Source organism: Hipposideros armiger, unplaced genomic scaffold, assembly GCF_001890085.2.
Source record: "Hipposideros armiger isolate ML-2016 unplaced genomic scaffold, ASM189008v1 scaffold_332, whole genome shotgun sequence".
NCBI lineage: Eukaryota > Metazoa > Chordata > Mammalia > Chiroptera > Hipposideridae > Hipposideros > Hipposideros armiger.
This window is the reverse complement of record NW_017731682.1, coordinates 539,964-560,658: the sequence shown is the minus strand read 5'-3', so window position 1 is coordinate 560,658 and position 20,695 is coordinate 539,964. Positions and strand designations below refer to the sequence as shown.

General features: G+C 53.9%; 1 protein-coding gene across 7 annotated transcripts in view; it reads right to left on the bottom strand.

The window, feature by feature from the left end:
* Nucleotides 1-20,695, bottom strand: part of TSPAN9 (tetraspanin 9) — a 209,972-nt gene that overhangs the window by 6,929 nt on the left and 182,348 nt on the right. For all 7 annotated transcript variants that reach the window (XM_019660984.1, XM_019660983.1, XM_019660980.1 and 4 more), the window contains 3 exons: nucleotides 1,825-2,016; nucleotides 1,373-1,447; nucleotides 53-154 (listed from right to left, as the gene is read on the bottom strand). In XM_019660984.1, the coding sequence (XP_019516529.1) occupies nucleotides 53-154; nucleotides 1,373-1,447; nucleotides 1,825-2,016 (369 nt within the window). The remainder of the gene's footprint in view (nucleotides 1-52; nucleotides 155-1,372; nucleotides 1,448-1,824; nucleotides 2,017-20,695) is intronic.

Below are 20,695 nucleotides of genomic sequence, written 5' to 3'. Positions count from 1 at the left end.
GCCTGGCCTGGCCCCTGCTGCGGGCAGTGGGCAGAGCTGCCCGACCCCTCACCTCGGCCTGGATGATATTCCAAGCATTCTTCAGCCCCACGTTGTTCTCTGTGTTGTACAGCAGGAGGCCTTCCTTCAGGTCCTTCTTGGCGTTCTCATTTACCTGTCAGATGGAGGTGAGACAGGATGGTTGGGACCGGGAGGCAACCTGCCCCAGTCGCCTAGGACTACTGGCCACTGCTCCTGCAGACAAGGGGAAGGCCCTGGGAGTCGGCTCTGCTGGGGGCAGGGGAGGTTCTGACTGCACCTGCTGATTCCCAGGACAGCTAAGCTCTGTGGGCCGGGGCTGTAACACTCAGAGGCACAGAGGCCAGCCACACACACAGGCCACTCTGCCACCCCACCCACAACATCTTCCCCCATGCCACCCCTGTCCAAACACACCCTGGGAACCAGAGGGTGGCAGATTAGTCATTTTGATCTTAGGTCCACCTCTCGCTAGCAAGTAACTTCACCTTTCTTGCCTCTGCTTTATCTGCAATATACTGGAATAATAACATCTACCTCTGGGATTGTGAGAATTAAAAGAACCAATTTTTATAAACAGCCAAGCACAGAGCTGGCACAGAGGGAGGGATCTCTGAATATTATTATTTCTTCCCTTTCATAAATGCAAAAGAATCCTAATAGGGACTCTGCCTTTCAGTGCGGGGCAAGTACTTCAAGAATCTAAGGAACAAACAGCTACTTAGTCCCTGGGTACAGTGCATCCAAAAGCCTGCTTAGCCCTGAGGGAGACACTGAGTGCTGGGCCAGCCATTCTTGGTGGTATCAATAAGAAGTTCTCCAATATGACTGGGAACTCTCTAGTCTGGCGAGGTTGCCAGGGGTCCCCCCACCATCCTCCCAAACCCCAAGGTGTGGCCTGGGAGCAGCCGCTCTGTCCTCAGAGGTCTCTGGAAAAGGAAACATAGCTACCCTCCACTGTTAGCCCTACTCATGGTGTCACCTGCAAAGTTCCTCCATGTTTCTGATGGGTTATCCTCAAATCACCCAGTCCAACCACCTAGTAAGGTCTGAATCCCTTCTCCCAGTGGCCAACACAAGTATGCTTGAATGCCCCCAGCGATGGGGAGCTCACTAATGCCAAGGCAGCCCATTGCATGCCTGTGTGACTTACAGGACTCTACTTCCTAAGGTACAAAAGGTAATAAACCGTCCCAAACTTGCCTTTCCATGCTGCCCCCATCTAGTTCTCTGGTTCCATTCGCCTTTCCTCACCAGTACTACGTATCAGCACTTTTCCTCTGGCTTGCCCCAGCTTGGCCCAACCCCAAGGGCACTGAAATTCTATACGCCCCTCCCTTTCTGTAAGCCTTACCTTGTCCATGTAGACGAAGAAGAGGATAAGTAAGATCAGCTCTGCTAGGAGGATGATCAACAGGACGATGAAAAACTGGAAAGAGAAGGTCCTGGTGTGGGCGCACGGTGGTGGCCGCAGCCAGGGACGGGGTACACACAAGAAGGACGGCAGGGAGGCAGGGTCAGGCAGCACCTAGACAGGGCTTCCCAGGTATAGGACAGGACACCTACTACTCCTGAGGAAACCCAGCGAGGTGGGGGAGGGGACAAAGACAGCCAATCAAGGAGTGGGAGGATAACTAGGGCAGGAATAGCCAATCATGAGGAAGAGGGGTGTGACTGGACAAAGAACATTCTAGAAGCAATTTCCCTGGTCTCAGGTAGCTATGTCCCCAGGCCTTTCCTGTCTCTGTGGCCCTAATGCAGGGTGGTCCAGAGTTCAGAGGGTTGGGAACATGGGGTCCAACTTACACTGAGGAGGAGGCACTTGTTTTCCTTGATGGCCCCCAGACAGCCAAGGAAGCCCGTCACCATGACAATGGTGCCCATGGCAATGACGAGGTTGGCTGCGGACAGCGAGGGAAAGCTGGGGGAGAAGGTGGCAAAGTTGCCTTGGGACACGGAGAGCCAAATGCCCACTCCAAGCAGCCCACAGCCACAGAGCTGGAGAGAAAGAAAAGCCTGTTAGACGGACACTGCTCTTGCGTCCATTGCCACAGAACTCAAATGACCCCACATCCCGACCCCCAACTCTGAGACACAGAAAGGGTGAGAACTGGGCTACTGGTCAGATACGGCCGCAGCCTCAAATCATGTCAGCTGTGTGACCCAAACAAATCCCTTCATCCTCACTGTGTCTCAGTCTCCCCATCTGGCAAATGGGGTTATACTAGCTTCACAGACCCCATAGGGTCACTCTGAGGATCAAATTAAATAAGTTACAGGCAGAATCATGGGACAAATATTGCAGGTCCTAGGTGCATATTAGTAGTTGCAGTTTTTCCACTTGGCAGAGGAAAGGCCCTGGAGGTTAGAAAAGAGTCCAGGCGAGGGGCACGTGGTGGTCACGGGAAGCAAGTCAGGACTTGCCTCAGGCCGGAGCCAGGCCTTCCAGTGACTGTGACCTGCTGCCCTGACCCGAAGGACCATTTGTCCACTGATCTCTGGAGCCTGAGGAACAAATTTCCCACAGATGGGAAAATAAAAGTACTAAGGCTGGCTGAGGGGCTGGCTGAGGGGCTGGCTGAGGGGCTAGCCAGCGCGTAGGATGTAGGAACCCATCACTGCCTCCGCCATCCATCCGGTAAGCCAGAAACCAGCACTAGGGGCCCGAGATGCCGACTCTCCTCAACAGCACCCCTGGGCCACCGACACCACCAGCTCCACCCAGGAAGCTTCAGTTTCATTGGCTGCAAACCTCCACGTCTGCCTTCTTGTGTTATGCTCATGGCCCTGGCCCTGGCAGCTCCGAGTATGTCTGCTGAGTCTGAGGAGCCAATCAATCAGTCCACCGAAGTTTACTGAGTACCTACAGCATGCAGCACCCTGTGCCAGGACAGCTACCAGCACTTCAGAGACCTGCCTTTCCTGGGCCTCTGCTTGAGCTGGACGGGAGAGACAAAAAAGCAACACCCGCCCCTGGCGGTATACATTGGTGCCAAATAAATGGCACAGGAGTTCAGAGGAGGCCATCACTGCCCTGGTCCGAGATGCCAGTTGGAGGAGGCAGTCCCTCACTGCTGGTGGACGCGAGGCAGGCGGAGGGCAAGAACATCCCATGCAGGGTGGAAGTGCAAGCGTAAGGACTGGGGAGGCCAGCTGGGCCTAACACCCAGCTCCAGCTTGTCCTGGTTGTACGACCTTGCAAACTCCTTTTATGCCAAATGAGAATAACAGCACCTACCTTCTAGATTGTTGTAAGAGTTTAAGTGGAAGCAAGCATGGGGAGTGGGTGGCCCTGACTGAAAGGCATTTACTGAGCAGTTCCTATGCACAAGGAGCTGTGCTGTGACCCCCAGGAAGCAAGCACGGGCCTGCCCTCAAGCTGCTCTCACTCAGAGAGGAGACGCGGATGTAGCAGTGAGGACCAGGGAGCCAGCAAACCCACACTAAGCCCCTACTTAATAAGCTGGGCCCCTGCTGAGAGCTGGGGAGCCATAAAGCTCCCATAAAGGCTCCACCCTCATGCAGAGGGAATCCCCACACAAGACACTGATATTACATGAGCAAACATATAGAATTTCAGGTTCTTGCATGTGCTGTGAAGAAAAATAAAGGTGGCTAAGGAGTTAGAAAGTAACTGGGGACAAAGTGGTCACGGAAGACCTCTCGGAAAGCTGGCACCTGAGCAGGTGAAGTGAGTCTCAAAATACCTGGGGGAAGGGTGTACTAGATGAGGGGCCGCAGATGCAAAGCCCCGCAGTGGGAGTGAACCTGGGCAGCCACAGCGCAGCAAGGCGCCCACGTGGCTCCAACAGGGTGAAGGAGGTGACACGTGGTAGGGGGCCCACAGGTGGGCTGGCAGGGGACAGATGAGACAATGCCTCGTGGGCCTCGGGAAAGAAAATGTGGGTGCTGTGCTTAGAGGGATGGGACACTTCCAGAGCAGGGGAATGACGTGAACTACGTTTTCAACAGGTTAGTCTGGCTGCTGTTGAGAGAACAGACAATGCAAGGGCCAAGCGGGAAGCCGGGGAGCAGTGCGGTGACCAGGCTGGCAGCAACCCGCACCAGGTGCGTACAGGAGTGGTAGGAAATGGTCTAATCTGAGATCTATTTGGAAGGTAGTGTTGACAGGGCTTGCCGGGCTTCAATGAGTGATCAGGACTTTGATACATGGGGGAACAAAGGGGGTCCAGACTGGGCATGACAAAAGAAGAGGGGAGAGTCCCACGTGTTACTAAACCAGCAACTTCAGAGGAGCAGCGAGGGGATGGAGTTCGGTAAGTGGAGCAGCTGCCTGAACCCCCATACTGTGGAGAGGGGTCCTGCACATCGGATACCCTGCAGCAGGCCCAGGTGGCACTAGGGCAAGGCCCCCAAGGTGTGGGCACACTCGCCCGGGTCATCCATCCACCCAAAAGGGCATCTCTAAGCTTTGCTGTGGGGAATGACCCCTTGAAACCACTAGGTGGCGCTCTATACCAGGTCAGGAGCTCTGGGTTTGCCAGTCAGGCGCTGAAACTTTCATCCAACTTGTCACTGACTTTCTTCAATCTGATCAGTTTCTATGCTGCCGGCTCAATTTTTCTTTCATTAATCATACCATGGAAATTCATGATCTTCATGTTGAAGATTTGTGTCTCTAAAAGCCAGAACCTGGAATGAATAAGAGGAAAACCCGCTGCTGCCCGATCACTCCCTACAGGTAGAGGAACTTGCTAAAAAGAGCTGGCCTTGGACCCCGAGAGCTGTAGGGTGCCACCACCATCCTGCAGCTGGAGATGCCAGGGTCCCCCAGGACCCTCCCCAGAGAGTACAGCTTTCCTCAGAAGCCAGTTCCCACTGGGAGTAGGCCTGGTGGGGTCCCCTCTGTACCTCCATTCTCCACTTCCCTCCTGGGGGAAACTGATGTGAGTTCAAGGGGCCTCCATCTAGGAAAACCTCAACAGCTCAGAAGCTCTCGGGAGCTGGTCATTTCTCCCAGCACTGCTTCTCTGACTTTGTACTGCATGTTCTGTGATTTAGTCTGCAAGCTTCCCAAGGACCCACCGGGAGCCTCCCTCCATCACCTTGAGAGATCGGTGTCCCTAACTGCTTCCCTCCACACTTCCGGTCAGAGGTCCTGCCGTGTCTCAGGCTAGACACCAGGGGAGATCTGCTGCCCCCAGGTAGGGCAACCCCATCCAACCCCACCCACAGCCTGTACCTAAGTCAGGGGGTGGGGAGAAAGGCGTCATACACAATGTCTGCTAAGTGAATGAGGCCCCTACAGGGCAACGAGGGGTTACTGCACACCCCACGGCCACTCTTCTATGTCCTCAGGGGTCTCTGCTGAGATGGACGTGTGCTCCCATCTCGGATGACCCAGAATCAGCAGAGACCCCAGGCAGGAAGAAAACACAAACATCAGGCCCTAAGTTTACAGATAAGGACACTGCAGCTGCCACACTGCCAGGATGGGCTCAGAACCTGGTTTCCTGGCATTTGGAACAGGGTCCCTTCCACACTGCCACTCCAAGGAGACTGTGAGTGTGCCCTGAGCCCCAGCAGGTGAAAGGCACCAATCTCACGCCCCGTCTCACGCCCAGATCCCAGCCATGCTCCTCGCCCTGCCTCTGGCCTGTTTTTCAGCCCAGACTGCATTGAGCCGTCTGAATCCTTTTTCTAAAATGCCTCTTTCATCAGACTGCTCCCCTAGGTGACCTTGAGATTCTTCAGCTCTCTGAGGCCCAATTTCCTTTAAAATGTGGGATTTGGACTAGAGAATTCTCAGGTCCATTCCAGCACAGGCTTAGCCAAGCCTGAGACAGTGCTTTCATCTCCTAGCCCAGTGGTTCTCAACTGGGAGCAACTTTGCTCCCCAGAGGACATCTGGCCATGTCTAGAGACATTTTTGGTTGACACAATGTGGGGAGGGGACTGCTACTGGAGTCTTAGTGAGTAGAGGTCAGGGATGCTGCTAAACATCCAACAATACATAGAGCAGACCCCCCAATAAAGAACTATCCAGTCCAAAATGTTAGTACAGGTTGGGAAACCCTGCCCTAGCCCCATCCCATGGCAGGTGTCCACCCTCCGGCTCTCGACTCCCTGCGACTACACCATCAGAGGAAAAACCCGGTGTGTTCCCTCCAAAGGTGGGGCAGCGTCCTGCGCTGAGAGGGTCAGCACAGCATAAGAGGAGGAAAGTGCTGGGAAGGCTCTTATCTGGGGCACTGGTGAGGGCCGGGGCAGGAGCAGGTAAGAGACCAACATCTGGTGCCTGGCAATGGGCACGAGGGAGAGCTGACAGCAGGAAAGCGTTGCTGGGCAGGAGGGCAAAAAGACAGGAAGCCAGTTTCCGTGGGCAGAGCAGGGGGCAAGGCAGGAATGGGAGAGGGGAGGGCCAGGGAGGGGAGGTGCCCCCTGCGGAGGGTGCCAAGCACAGGAAGGTGGCAAGGCCTGCAGTGGCACAGCCAAACCTCAGTGCCGAAGAGCTTAACTGGTGGCATTCAGGAAAATTCCCTTCCAAAACTAGAGGGTTGTCTCAGCTGAGATGATCGAGCTATAGTCAGCCCCAGGCAGGAAGAGGCCAGGCGAGGCAGGGTGACTCAGGGGCCAGGACCCAGCCCACGCTAGCACCAACCGACCCGAGGTCATCGGCAGGGCCTAGCTGGCACCCGTCTCCAAGCAGGGACTAGCCCAGGGACCACCCCGACTATCAAGCCTCCCCCACCTTTTATTCCCTCCCCCCAACAAATGAGGGCATTTTAAAATATTTTTAGGGCCGGCCAAGTGGCGTGATGGTTAAGAACTGGCTTGGGACGCCAGAGGGCCCCGGTTCGGATCCCACATATGAGGGCCAGTGACACTGCCTTCCACAGCTAAGATGCTGAACAACAGCTCAACCTGGAGCTGGGCTGCCTTGAGTTGCCGGCGACGGCGTAGGCTACAGCCCCTGCTGTAGTCAGTTGCCATGGGCTACTGTGTGTAGCCAGCAGCCAGCATGAGCGGCCAGCAGCCAGCGTGAGCGGCCAGCAGCCGCCGTAAGCGGCCGTCCAGAAGCCAGCGACCGATCTGTCTCAGCCGGGAAGAGCGCAATGATGGTGCCAACTTGGGCCAGTGAAGCAACGTCCTCCACAACTAGACTGAAGAACAAAACAACAGCAACTTGTCTGTTCCCCCTCCCCCAATTCCCCAGCACTGTTCCCATCCCCCAATTCCCCAATAAAAAAATTTTTTTTTAAATAAAATTTTAAAAAGTGAACTAAAATATTTTCAATTTAGGGCTCCAAATAAGTCACATGAAAACTTGAGAAAACGAGTTCCTACCCTTGCATTTGCCCATGGCCTTGATCTCTACTCAGGCTGGGACTTGGGTCTGTTTGTTCATTGCTAAGTACCCAGAGCCAGGAACAGCACCTCACCCTTGGCAATACCTTTGGGCCTCCTTCCTACAGAGCCGTCCTGCCTGGGCCCCTTCAGAGGGCCGTCTCAAGATCTCCCATCACCCTTGGGCCCATCCACCAGATGCACGGCAAGTAAGCTGAGGCCTAGGGGGCTATGGCCGTGTAGTGAACAAGCATCCAGACTTATCTCATTTATGAAGACTGCTGTAATTAGCCAATATCCCCATGGCATTTTTCCCCATCTTCAGTTTGAACATATTGATTTGTAGTTTTAATATATGCATCTGCCATGTATCCTTATGTATTTTTCATGCAGGCATCCCATTTCTCTGGGGTGAGGCCCATCATTTCCCCTTCAAACCAACTTCCCTCTTGAGCTTCTACCCTCACTGGCACACCGCTTAGAGCTCAAGGACAGTCCCCTCCTAATTGCCAACAGCCTCTCTCCTGTTTAGGGGTGGCCCTCCCCGGGGCTGATCTTCTGTGTCAGGGCTGTACCCAGAGCTGAGCACCTCAGGGACCTGCCCAGCTTTCTGTGTGGACTGCTGCCCACCCTCATGAAAACAGCAGCACTCCCAGGGCCAGCTTCACGTCCCAGCCATTTCTCTTCCGCTGGAGGGCCCACAACATGCTACATAAATATTTGTTAGATGGATGAACGGACGGGAAGGGTCTGAGCAGGCCGCATCCTGGGAACAGGACCAGACCCAGACATACAAACCCACCTGAAAAATAAGCCACCCATGCATCCCTTCTTCCCCACTCCTAGAACACCCAGTGCCCCGTTATCCCCAATTCAGCCCCCCTAGTCCCTCATTGGCCTGTGAGTCCCCTGCTGCCCCCGCCCCAGCCCCCCTCAGAGCCCATCACACCCTCTGGCTAGTTCCATCCTGCAGCGTCACGTATGAGTCTCCGCAGAGCCCCCCAACCTGGCCCCTGGCCCCCCGCCCAGCCTCATCCCCTCTTTGCCTTGCAGGAGCTTTTCCCGAAAGCTCTCTGTGAGCCAGAGCAAGCACAATGTTTAAAGGCATTTAATAAATTAGTGGATGTAGAGAATAAAAAAGAAAACCAAAGTGACTTCAATTTCGCAGCCTGACATGCGGCTAGTAATGATCCTGCCTGGCCCGGGAGAAGCAGTCTGCCAAGAGCTTCATCACTGGGAGAAAGGACAATATGTCAGTGCAGGAGTGGGGCGCTGCTTTCCATTTCAGACGCCCCTTGCCTCTAAGGGGCTTCTGCAGCTCACTCACCGGCATACCTATAAATGGGGGAGGGGGTGGCTGGGACAACGCTTCTAATTCTAATTCTGCAGGGAGCGAAAGGAAAGTGTGGGACAGAGTCCCAAAGCTGTCTTTGCCAAAGTCACCCAGCAGGCAGGAGGATCAGAGCAAGGAGAGGGAGGTGGCCACTCAGTGAGAAGTCTCCCCTGTGAACTGTCCCTGGCCTCAGGCCATCTGGCCTCTGCTTGAGCACCCCCAGGGTCCCAGTGCTCACCATCCCACAATATGCTCCATTCCATTTCTGCACAACTCTAATTAGTCAAAAATTCTTTCTTCTTAAATCAAGAATCTACTTTCCTGTGGCTAACAGCCTCAGTCCTTGTTTTGCCCAAGAAGCACACCCAGAATGAGTATGACAGAACTTTAGATATTTAAAGGCTGGTAGCTAACGTTCTTTCCAGAGTCTTCTCCGGGCCTATGAAAGGGCTATTAGATCTTCCACCTCTGAGTCACCCTCCACTGCTCCTCTCTGTCCCAGACTGAATGTTAGATTCCAGCTAGGGAGGGACCAGCACAGAGTATAAAGCTACCACTCTCCCCTCCTACACTCTGAGTTCTGTATTTCTAGTAATCCGGCCTAAGCTTCCAATGTGCTGGCTGGCAGCCACAGCACAACTTTGGCTCACATTGAGTTTGTGTATAATTTAAAGCTAAACAGCATGATCTCTCAGTCATTCTTTTTTTGATCCCACACTCTCTCAAAACGTCCAATTTCTTCACAACTTCACTTCACAGCCCCCAATATCACCAGCTGGCATAGGTGATAGGGAGATGACACCCATATTTCTGAGCTGAATTGTCCTACAAATAACCATTACATAAAGTATTTGCATATCTAAAACCCAGTTACATTCTGATGACGGCAGAATGAGGTTATTTCCTATCTAAGATGGGTCCAGGGGAGAGCATTTCAACATGGCCAAACATAAGGGATGTGTTGGGAGCCGCAAGTCTCAGAGGTTAATAAAGCTCTTAAATTCCATGTTTCCAGAGTCTAATTCTCTCCAGCAAACTTTGTAGAGACATTGAAAACATGGTAAACCCGACCCCAATTCACCAGAACACCCCATCTGTTGAGAGTGGGTCCCGTTACAATACCTCTGACAGTCTAAAACTCTAAGAAGTCCATGGGGCTGAGAGTCTGTGATGAGGGAGAGCCCAATCTGAGACTCTGAGGACAGCCCCTTGTCACCGTCCAATGGGTTGAGGGTCGAGGGGATCATGTTCAGGCCTAGCAGTCCAGGCCAAGCGGGCTACCCAAAGGACCTGGTGTCTCTGATCCTGGTGGGGCAGGATGGGGTGGGTGGGGAGAGGAATTTGGCTTTACTGAAGCACTGGCTGGCCTCAGCACGGAGGGCACCTGCCCTGCCAGGGGCTCATTCCAGACAAGGCATCTGTGGGATCCAGGGTGACACAACTCTGGGGGCAGGGAGAGTCTGAGTCGGTCCCTGGGCTTCAAAGGCCAGGGCAGGGGTACCAGGATCAGGCCCAGTCCCCAACACAGCTGATGCCTAGAGAGCAAGGGGCAAGGACTAGACATGGGGAGCAGAGGGGGCACCCACCTGTGCTCTCCTGACATGGCCCTTTTAAACTCCTGTCTCCATAACCCTTCCTATGTGGGAGAAAGGCAGCTCACCTCCCTCACCTCCACCTGTACTCCAGTTCTCAGGCCATCACAACTCCTCAAATGCGACAGCAGGTTGCAGATCAACTTTCTCAGATGCCACCTTCTCAAACTGACCCACAGGCCTACTCACTCGGTGGGGGAATAGAAAAGGAGGTAGAAACAGCTCAGAACCCTGCAAAGGGGCCTGAAGTGCAACTGAGACTGCCGGAAGGAACGAAGCCTGAGGCACAGGCCCCAGGACCACAGAATGATGTGTGGCTGGGGTGCCAAAGAGCAGCAGATGATACAAAGCACCTGCCAGCCTTGTGGAGAAGGAGCGATCACTCACCCGTCCATAACATCAAGTCACGCCACCACCGCAGCCCTTCCGGGCCAGGCCCGGACAGGCGGCAGAACTGCACTTTCTTCCATCAAGCACATCCCAGGTCAGGTGGGGTGGGTGGGTGGAGGGAAGGAGGGACACAGGGGAGCAACTGTAACCCAGCATCCCCAAGCTTAGTCCAGCCCGTTCCGCCCCTGCTCACTGCTGGTCACGGGAGATGGAGGCCCCAACAGTGAGATTCTGCTCAAGGACATGGATGGATCACACACGGGAAGCACACAGCTGTTTTCCATCCCTGTGCAGGAACACACAGAGAATACGGGCTACAACGCTGAGGGGGCAGGGGGCAGGCTGGGAAGAGCTTCCCAGGAGGGAGGCTGACAGTCCGCTGGCCTGGCCCCCCCGAAGGTTCTGTTCCCTGACCTAGTCGGAGGACTGCCATTTGCTGGGAGTTGGGGGAGGATGGCCCTTGGACTTGTCTTTTCCCCAAACTCCAGAACTTGTCAACACTCAACAGGAAACAGCTTGGAGCCTCAGGCCACCCACGCCAGTAACTCTCAGGCAGGGTGCTAGTGCTGGAAGGGGTGCTCTTTATGCTGGGGTGGTGGGGGGTGGTTCATACGCATGTAGCTCTCCTTACCTGTGCCCCCACCAGCCATGGCTGCCTGAGCTCCTGGGCCCAAGGGGGAGCCCTGGGGAGATGGCCTGGGACCACAGTGAGAGGCCGTCTGAACTCCCAAGGTCACTGGAAATTGGGAGGGAAGGCGCCAAGGACTCAGAATAGCTTGTCAGAGGAGTCTGCAGAAAGGATTTTCCAATCACCAGCATATTTTTTTCCTTCCTGCCCTTGTTTTACTTTGTGCATCTGGGGAGAAAGACATTTCTGACAGCATCAAAGCACAGAGTAATACATGAAGACGGGGCTGCTGCAGGAGGCAGACATGGGCTTAAGAAACCAACCTTCTAAGATCACATTGACACTGGGGCCACCTGGGCTTCCCTGGGAAGGCATAGCTGTCAACAGCCCAGATCTCAGGACCTGGAGCCCAGGGGACAGGGATGTGCTGTGTGGCTCTGGGAGCCACTCAGCATTCCTGAGATGTGTCTCCGCTAGAAGACTGAGGTGGGAAGAGCACCTGCCCAGCACTGGGGGACACCAGGAGGATGAACAGGATTATGCCTGCCGAGCACTTTGTGTTCCTCAGAATATAAATGTCACACAAGGTTTTGTGCTATTATTCAAACTCCTTGGAAAAGGTAAGGGGAACAGGACAACGATACCTTTGAATTCACATCACATCTCTCTGGCAAAGAGCTCAAATGATCTGAGAGACTATAAACTCATCCTATAGAATGGGGAGAGGTGGGGCCCATGCTCCCTGATTGAGGAAAGGAGCCCCCCCCCACCCCCAGAGGTGAAGAAAAGTCACTGTGAAAATCCTCTCCTCAGGGAGGCTGCCTCCATTCCGCCCATCACAGAAAGGAGACCCTTTAATAATGGAAAAAGGACCATCTCCTACGGCTCGAGTTTAGCAAATCACTCTATAATTACACACATAAATATGAGAAAAGATTATAGCTGACAACCAGGTGCATCTCTGGCCCCAGGACAGCCACCCACACACATCTTTGCTGTAGCCCTTGGACAAGGCCAACACGGGACTGGCCTTCATTCTAAGGAGCCTATGCCCATGAACCGATTATTTATACTGCCAGCCAGGAGCCATGTCCACCCACGCCAGGATTTGGCATTTCTGACATGCTTTGTGGGGGGCACAGGCCGGTTAAGTTCAGGTCTCTCTGCCAGAGACGGTCTCAGCACCAACTTAGTGACAACCTGAGAGTCCTCCCCATCCTGTGCCAAGCTCTGACCATCTCTTCATCCTCTGGGTAGAACTGGGAGACTACAGCCCACCCTCTACTATTCGACATGTGCCCCGCAATTCAGTTACTCTGCTGAAAGCTGCTTGTGCACAGTCTCGCCAGATGAGCTTGTGCAAGATCACAGAGCTCGCAAATGGAGGAGCCTCCTCGCCCCTACCCGGCACCTTACCCAGCACGGCCCAACTTCCCATCTTAACTCCCCCCTGCTGTGCTGCCTGCCAGGGGACAATAAAGCACTTGCTCTCGTGAGCACCGACCATGTGCCAGTGTGGTCCTGAGAGCTTTGCCTCTTCTGCCTCATTTAATCCTCCCAGCCCAACAGCGAGGCTGAGAACAGATTATTTTTGTCCTCGTTTTAGAGATGAGATAATAGAGGTTCAGTGGTGAGAGAACATAGGCAGCCTGGCTGCAAAACCATGTGTTGACCCACCGTGCTCCACTGCTTAGATCTAGGTCACCCCAAATAAGCCAGAAAGGTGTCACCTAGACATGTGCCTGCTTGGAGAAAGGACGGTTAGCCATGGCGTGATGGGTGGGAGTGAGGCTCTGTGGCCGGGAAGCCTATGTGCAGACTAGGAGGGCAGGAAAGCAAAGCTGTGTTGGGGATAATAACGGTGGTGGTGACGTAGTGGTGATGAGGGCGCTGGTGATGACAAAGATGGCATTTACTGAGCCCGTATTCCATTCCAGGAGCTGTGCCAACCCCTTCCCACAAAAACCACACGAGCTAGTTACTATTATTTCCCCCCACCTTGCAAAGGAGAAAACTAAAGGATAGGAGTTTAGGTATGTTGTCTAAGCTCACATGTGGAGTTGGCAGACCCAGGATTTGAATCCAGTTTGTGATTGTGACCTCTCCGTGCCTATTACAGACCTAAGAAAACAAATTCCGAATCTCATTTTATTAAACACTTTCCAACAACTTTCTAGCCCAGTCTGAGTTGAAGGAGGTAGGAATGCGCGCCCAAGAGTGCAGGGGCCCAGAAACGCAGTCCAGCGTGAGGGCGAGAAGCACAGCCCCAGCTGGGAGGGGGCAGGGTCTCGGCCTCAGGTGCCTGGCTGGTGGTGATGGCGGGAATGGCAGTGCTGGGGGCAGAGAAGGCGGGCAAGGACAGGACACGTGTTAGGGGAGGACATGTCACCTGTGGAGAGGGGTGTGTGTCCGGGCGTACACATGTCGAAGGGGAAGCCCAGCCAAAGTTGTCCATACTTCATTGATCTTATCAGAGTTGTAAAAACTGCTGGGCATTCCTCTGCAAGAGGTAGCAAGAAGGAACAAAATAAACTAATTTGGCGCTCAATGGACATTTCGAAACAACAGAGGAGCCTGTGGAAATCATCACAGTCCTGTGCATTACTTTTCTGGAGAGTGCCTTCACATACCCCATCTCAGGCACACAGTCCCAAAAGACTCATGTGAGCTGTCACCCCATTTTATAGACGAGGATGTTGCAGCTCACAGGAGCCGAGCTCTCGTCCCCTTCGTACCTGTAATGAACCTATGTGGCAAGCAGGGACACAAGGAATGTCCACATTGGACCCACCAGGAAACAGCTTCAGAGGAACACACAGAAGTGACTCACAGACTTCCCACTTTTCAGAAGGGAACGACAAGGAAGGCTCATTAGCCCCTTCAGCCACCAGTCTCTCAGCAGGCGTCTCAGGGTACCTGCCCTGAGCTGGCACTGTGGGGCCATAAGGACACATGAAGCAGGAGACGGGGTCCATGCTCCAGACATCCAAGCTGACGGGACCAGCAGTTCCAGGCAAAAACCAGCAGCCACAACGCAGAAGAGCACACGGGCCAGTGCTGAGTGTCTGCGTCAGGGAGGGCCGGGGACGACGCTGGCATTGGGACCAGGCAGACCAGGATCAAGTCCTGAGTTCCCTCATTCACCAGCCAGATGAATCCTAGAGAACAACTTCCCCAGTGCTGGTTTTTTAAATGGCACCTACCACATGGAGTTGCAGTCAGGATTACATGAGATTCATGAAAATAAACTTGCTAGCACAGCGCCTTGGACAAAGCCATAAATGTTCCCGCTCAGGTTGCTGAGAACAGGCGGAACACCTGTAAGCCAGGGGCCAGCGGCTGGAGAGAGGCCCAGCTGTTCCCAGCCCCAGCCCACGGCCCCTCCTTGGCCGTGCAGCACGCATCCCGTCCGCCCAGACATGCTTTACTCACTCTGCATCCTCCCAATCCCCAGCCACCCATCTCCGGGAGCCAGCTCACTTTCCCGATTTGCGAGCCTGCTTTCTTTTGGCAGGGAGCTGATGCCGTCTGTGCTGTGGACCGTAAAACAAGTTTTCATCAATAAATTAAGATAAGCGGAAAGCCAGCTCCGGAGGAGGCGGACTGAGGCAGGCAGGCGGGTGGGCGAGAAGTGGCTCTGTGACCCAGAAGGGACCATAGTGAATCCAAAGCAAGACAGGCTCACCAGCTCCTCTCCCTGGACCCCAAGGCCCCACTGGACCTGCGCTTCTCAGAGAGGGGGGCTCGGGAAGTCGTTGTGCCCCTCGGGTCCCATTCCATCCTTGGGGCCAGTTGGCAAGTGTCTGTCTCAGGTAGAGTCAGGTCTCAGCAAGGCTCTGGGCCAAAATCATGATGCTGGCCACTGTGTTAGACAAGCTAAATCTAATCAGACACTTGTCTGCCTAATCACTAACCCTGGTGAGCAGCTCCTGCAATGACACCGTTCTCACAGAGCTTCGCCACTTCTCAGTGTGAGGCTTCGGGCCCCTCAAATGCACTTTCCACACATCTGCCTCCATGTCTTGCTCACAGCTTCTCCCCGCAACCCAAAAGGTCTTCCTCTTTCCACCTTTCTCAATCCAACCCAGGGTCTTCAAGGCCCTCTGACACCCACCTCTTCTTCCAGGCCGGCCAACCCCACCCTGACCCCCACCTAACACACAGTCTGCGGTGGCTCCGACTATCTGACTACTCATCAGCCGTAGAAGCTTCTCCCACGTGGCTAGTACCAACCTTTGCACCTGGTGTGTGTCCAGCCTGCAAATGGCTGCGCAGGGCAGGCCTGTCCCTTCACCCCTCTCTGTGCACTTCCCTGGCACCAAACTCAGTGTTGGCTACAGAGATGCCCTTGTTTATCAACAGCCAGGTATTGGGTCCGTGAGCCCAGGTGACGGAGGGATGTGGGATATGAAGCCAGGCAGGTTTTCAGCTCAGCCACAGGCGTGCCTCCCCACCCTATGCGATGGTCCACACCCCCCTTTAGTCCCCGAGGCTCATAAACAGGCCGGAGCATATGGCAGCAGAAGGGCCATCTGTCCGTCCACCACCACACACAGAGAGGTGTGTGGCTCTGCATATGTTTATGAGTTAATGGACAGAGCGGTGTGATGAACCCCAAACAGCACAGCACTCTGGCCACGTGCTGCTAACGGCCAGGAACCTTGGGCAAGTCGATTCATTCACTCCTCTGAGCCTCAGTTTCCCTGCCTATAAAACAAAAGGTTGAACCTAATAATATGCCAAACTCCTTCCAAGCCCAAGGTCCTAGGGTTTCACTTCTGCTCAGCCCTCGCCCTGGCTGTGTGAGGTAGGTAAGATGGCTGCAATGGGTCCACTTTATGGTGAAGAAGATGAGTGATCTGCCCACGAGCTGGGGGGCTGGAACCCACCGCCTATCTCACTAAGAGTGGCCCCACTTCTCTCAGGGGAGGGACAGAAAGGGCAAGTGCCAGGCCCTGAGCTGAGCCTGAGACGTGCTCTGTGATTCACCCTCACCCCTTGGGAGGTGACATCATGATCCAAGTTCCCCAGGTGAGGAATGGAAGCTCGGAGATGAGACTTCCTCAGGGTCCCATGGGCGAGGGCCCTGTCTGATGCCAGCCAATTCAGCACCCTACCTCGGGAATCACCATTTAAATACACCCAAACAGAGAGGGACCAGGTAGAAAAGTTTCAGGCCTCAATGACATTAAATCAAGACTGCTAATTATACCCCAACCTGAATATAAATCAGAATCGATTACTTCTGAGTCCAGGCACTTCCCATACCTGGAAGGAGGAGAATGACGAGAGGCCTTTGATCAAGTCCAGCTGGAGGAGGCCTAGGTCTAAAGCATATCCCAGGGGCCTCCTCACTTACCACCCGACTGCTGCACCGCACACACTCCCACACACCACATACACACCATGCATACACACACACACCACACACACCACACACACACCACACATGTACACACACCACACATGCACACACATGTACGCACCACACACATACACACATGTACATACACCACACGTGTACATGCCACGTGTATGTACATACACCCCACACGTGTACACGCACCACACATGTACACACACCACCCGTACACATGTGTACATACACACACCACACATGTACACGCACCACACACGTACACTCACACCACATGTGTACACACCCACACATGTACACACACACACACACCACACAGGTACACACACATCACACACACCACATACACCACGTATGTACATACACACACACCACACATGTATACACACACCACACATGTACACACACCACACATGTACACATGTACACACAGACCACATACACATACACACACACACACACAGATAGGCACTCCCTCTCCCAAGACCTGGAGGGGAAAATGACACCATTTTATGAAGGGCAAACGGGGAAATAACCTATATGTTAAGTTATGAGCTGGCAGGAGGAGCTGGGAACAAAGTTCAGTGAACGGAACAGAAACATATTGACAATAGCAAAAAGAAACAATCACTACACATTTTCATACGAGATCCTGAGGAATAAATTTGCTCTTACTTTTGCTTATTCAACAGAAAAAGAAAAAAAAGAGCAGTCACCAGGGAGGATGAGGACACAGCAGAATGCAGACGCTTGCACTTTGTGGCTCCACACTTCCCCTAAGCTCTCAAGAGTGCTTTCTGAGATGCAGGCTGACACAGGAGTCAGAGAAATAGAAGAAACAACACTGGAGTGGTGATTTAGGGTGCTGTCTCCACAAGAGACCCTCAAATTCACAGGGAGACATGCCACTCCCATCCACTTGGCAGCTTTGCATCTTTGAAAGTAGACGTTACTAAAAAGAGAACGAAAAAAGACTTCACTTGGAGGTGGAACCTTTAAGATTTCTGGCACCAGCTGCTCAGGGGAGCTAGAGGCTGGCTTCATTTCAGGAAAACTCTGCCCTCTTGCAAAAGTAAGCCTCTGAGACAGTCCGACAGATCCTGCCGCTTCTGCAGCCAGGGCCAGGACCACTGCCGTGGGAGGGCGCACAGTTCCATGTCGGAAGCTCACCTGCCTTGCAGAGCAACGTGTCACGGGTCTGTGGTCCTAACACTGTGAACACTGGAGACACAGGACTCGGGTGGGGATCTTGCCACCTGCTGCAGGTGCACCAGGACGGTAGTCACGGTTCACCACCCAGGCACCCACACTGCCCCTTAGGTCACAAAATGCCCGAGGCCCTTTGCTTGCACTGAAAGTCAGTGTTTCTTTTCCATGATGTCATATACTCTCTGACAAACACCATCTGGACCAGGTATCTGTCCAGACTCCTGAAAATGTGCTTCTCCACCATGTCCCCCTTCCTGGGGGCCTGTTCCTCCATCTTCCAGCCAGGAAGCAAAACTAGTCTCTGTGGCCAGCAGTTAAGAGCACAGGCTCTGGAGGGGACGCCTGGGGTTTGAATCCCAGCTCTGTCCCTTCCCAAATGGAACCTTGGGCCAGATGACCTCTGTGATGCTGACTCCTCCTCTGCAAAATGGGGATAATACTACTATCTCCCCAAAATACATGTAAATACTGGCCTTACAAAGTTGTTGTGAGGATTAAATAGGATAAAACTGCTAAAGCTCTTAGAGCAAGAACAGGCCCTCACATCATACATGTTTACTATCACCGTCATCATGGTGACCCTTCTGCACCTCATCCATCTCAAATCCTTCGGCCCTCTTACTGCAAACTCCCTGCATCCACCTCGTCCTCTCCACTCCCACAGTGCAGTTCTTGGCCTCCTGTCTTTGGCATAAACACTGGGAAGCATCCCTGTTGGTCACGACCCCTCCCCCCACCCCCGTCACCACCACAATCCAAGTGCTCTCCTGAGGCACATCAGGCCTCCTCTGCCAGACCCTGGAGGCTCTTGCAGCCCTCAGATGTGGCTGGAACCCCTCAGCATGGTATTCACTGGAGACCCACAGGTCATCACTTTGTGATCAGCACGCCACTATCCCCTACAATCCAGGGTGCTCGCCCCTCTGTGATGTACCCGGTGCCTTGGCCTGCATGCCTCTCCTCCAGCTCTTCCCCGACCAGCTGGGCCCCTCCCTTCACCCCACCACTCAGCAATGCCTACCCTTCCCATGAAGGGTCTGTGACCTCCCCCTCCCTTCTTCCCACCGCTGTACACCAGGAGCACCTGCCCCTTTCCTCACAGCACCCAACACACTGTGCCCGACACAGTCCATTCCTTGCTGGTTTTGCCTAAGTCACTCTTGTTTCCGTCCCCTACAGTGCCTCGCGTAGAGCAGGCCCCCACGAGATAGTTTTCAAGTTGAACTGTTTCCACACAGGCAAACGCCCAGCAGCATGGGACTAAGATGGTAAAACGTGTTCTGTGCAGCACCCAGCTGGTGCCCTGGGGAAGAGGGTACCCCTGTCAAGGACAATAAGGTTCAAGCAGGCCCCACCTCCATGAGTACCGAGAACATCAAACTCTTCAGTGGGACAGAAATGTTGTCATATCAAATGCAGCCACACCCCCACCCCCGCCCCAAGGCATGTGATCACAGGGACGACTTATGTGCTTCTGTGTGGCTCATCCATGCCATCATCGCGCTTTCTTTCCATAGTCAGGATTAAGCACAAACTACACCGAGAACTACGTGTGTGTCTAGCAGTGCTGGAGCCCCACCGCATCGCAGGGGATCCCGAGGAGCCGCTCCCCCTGACTACCACTGGGCACAAGCCCCGTCTCCCAGCTCCAGACGCGTGCTTCCGCGTGCTTCCCTGGTGTCTCCACTTGGATGCCTCACAGGCATCGCTCACTTAAAGGCTCACAACAGAAATGCTGATGCTCACGCCACAGAGCTTCAGAGTCACCAGTGGCTCTGTCCCCTTCATGTCCCACGTCATCCACCAGCAAGTCCTGCCAGTTCTCCCTCCAAGTTCTGTCTCCAGTCCATCCATTTCTCTCCATCTCCACTGCTACCACCGTCTCTTCTCTGAAACTCTGCAATCATTTTCTGTTTCCCAGCTGCCACCCTTGCCCTTCTATAGCCCATTCTCACAGAGCCACAATGGTCCTTGTTCAAATTTCCAATGGGTCCCCTTTCGCAGCCTTAGTGGGAGGGGGATGAGGAGGGATAAGAACCAGCTTGACTGACGTCTTGGTCTCAAATACCAGACAACAGATCATGACCCAGGGGGCGGGGTCAAGGCTCCCTCTGCCCTTAGTCACTCCCTGAAGGAGATGACAAGCTACACTGCCCAGCCAGAGATGCTCCCTCCAGGCCCCTAGGGCCTGCGTCTCCTCCCCATCCCAAAGGAGAGCACACCGGGGAAATTTTCGAGCCCCAGAATATCTCCTAGTCCCAAGGCACTCAGGCACAAACTAAATCTTGCCCAGGCCCTCCCTTCTCACGCCCCCGAAGACTGTGGGCTGACACCAGGGTGCAGATCCCACCCCAGGCAGGGTCAAACTGCACCTGCAGGTAGCTCAGCTCTCAACTAGCCCACGAGACCCTGTCCTTGCCAACACCATCCCAGCACCCCTCTCCTCCCTGCCCCTCAATTATTCCTTCTAAAGCTGCTTGTACCCCGCCATTTCCGTGCTCAGGAGCTGCACCAGCTCTCCACTGCCCACAGGAGGAGTCCAAACCCTCTGGCCTGACAGTCAAGGTCCCCCATGAGCTGACCACAGGCTCACCTCCCAGCGTGCCCCAGTGTGAGCCATTTCACTCTACAAAATGGAGTAGCAAGTGCCATTATCACCAAATATTCCCTTGCTCATGCCCAGCCTCTGTCTGGAAGACGTTCTTCTGTCTCCCAGTTCACCCTGCAAGATAAGCTAAGATCTTCCTCCTTCGGAGGGATCTTTCTCTGGTGAACAGCATTAAAAACCCCAAAGGAACAGAATCCAATACTCTCCATTTCTTTTTTTTTTTTTTTTTTTT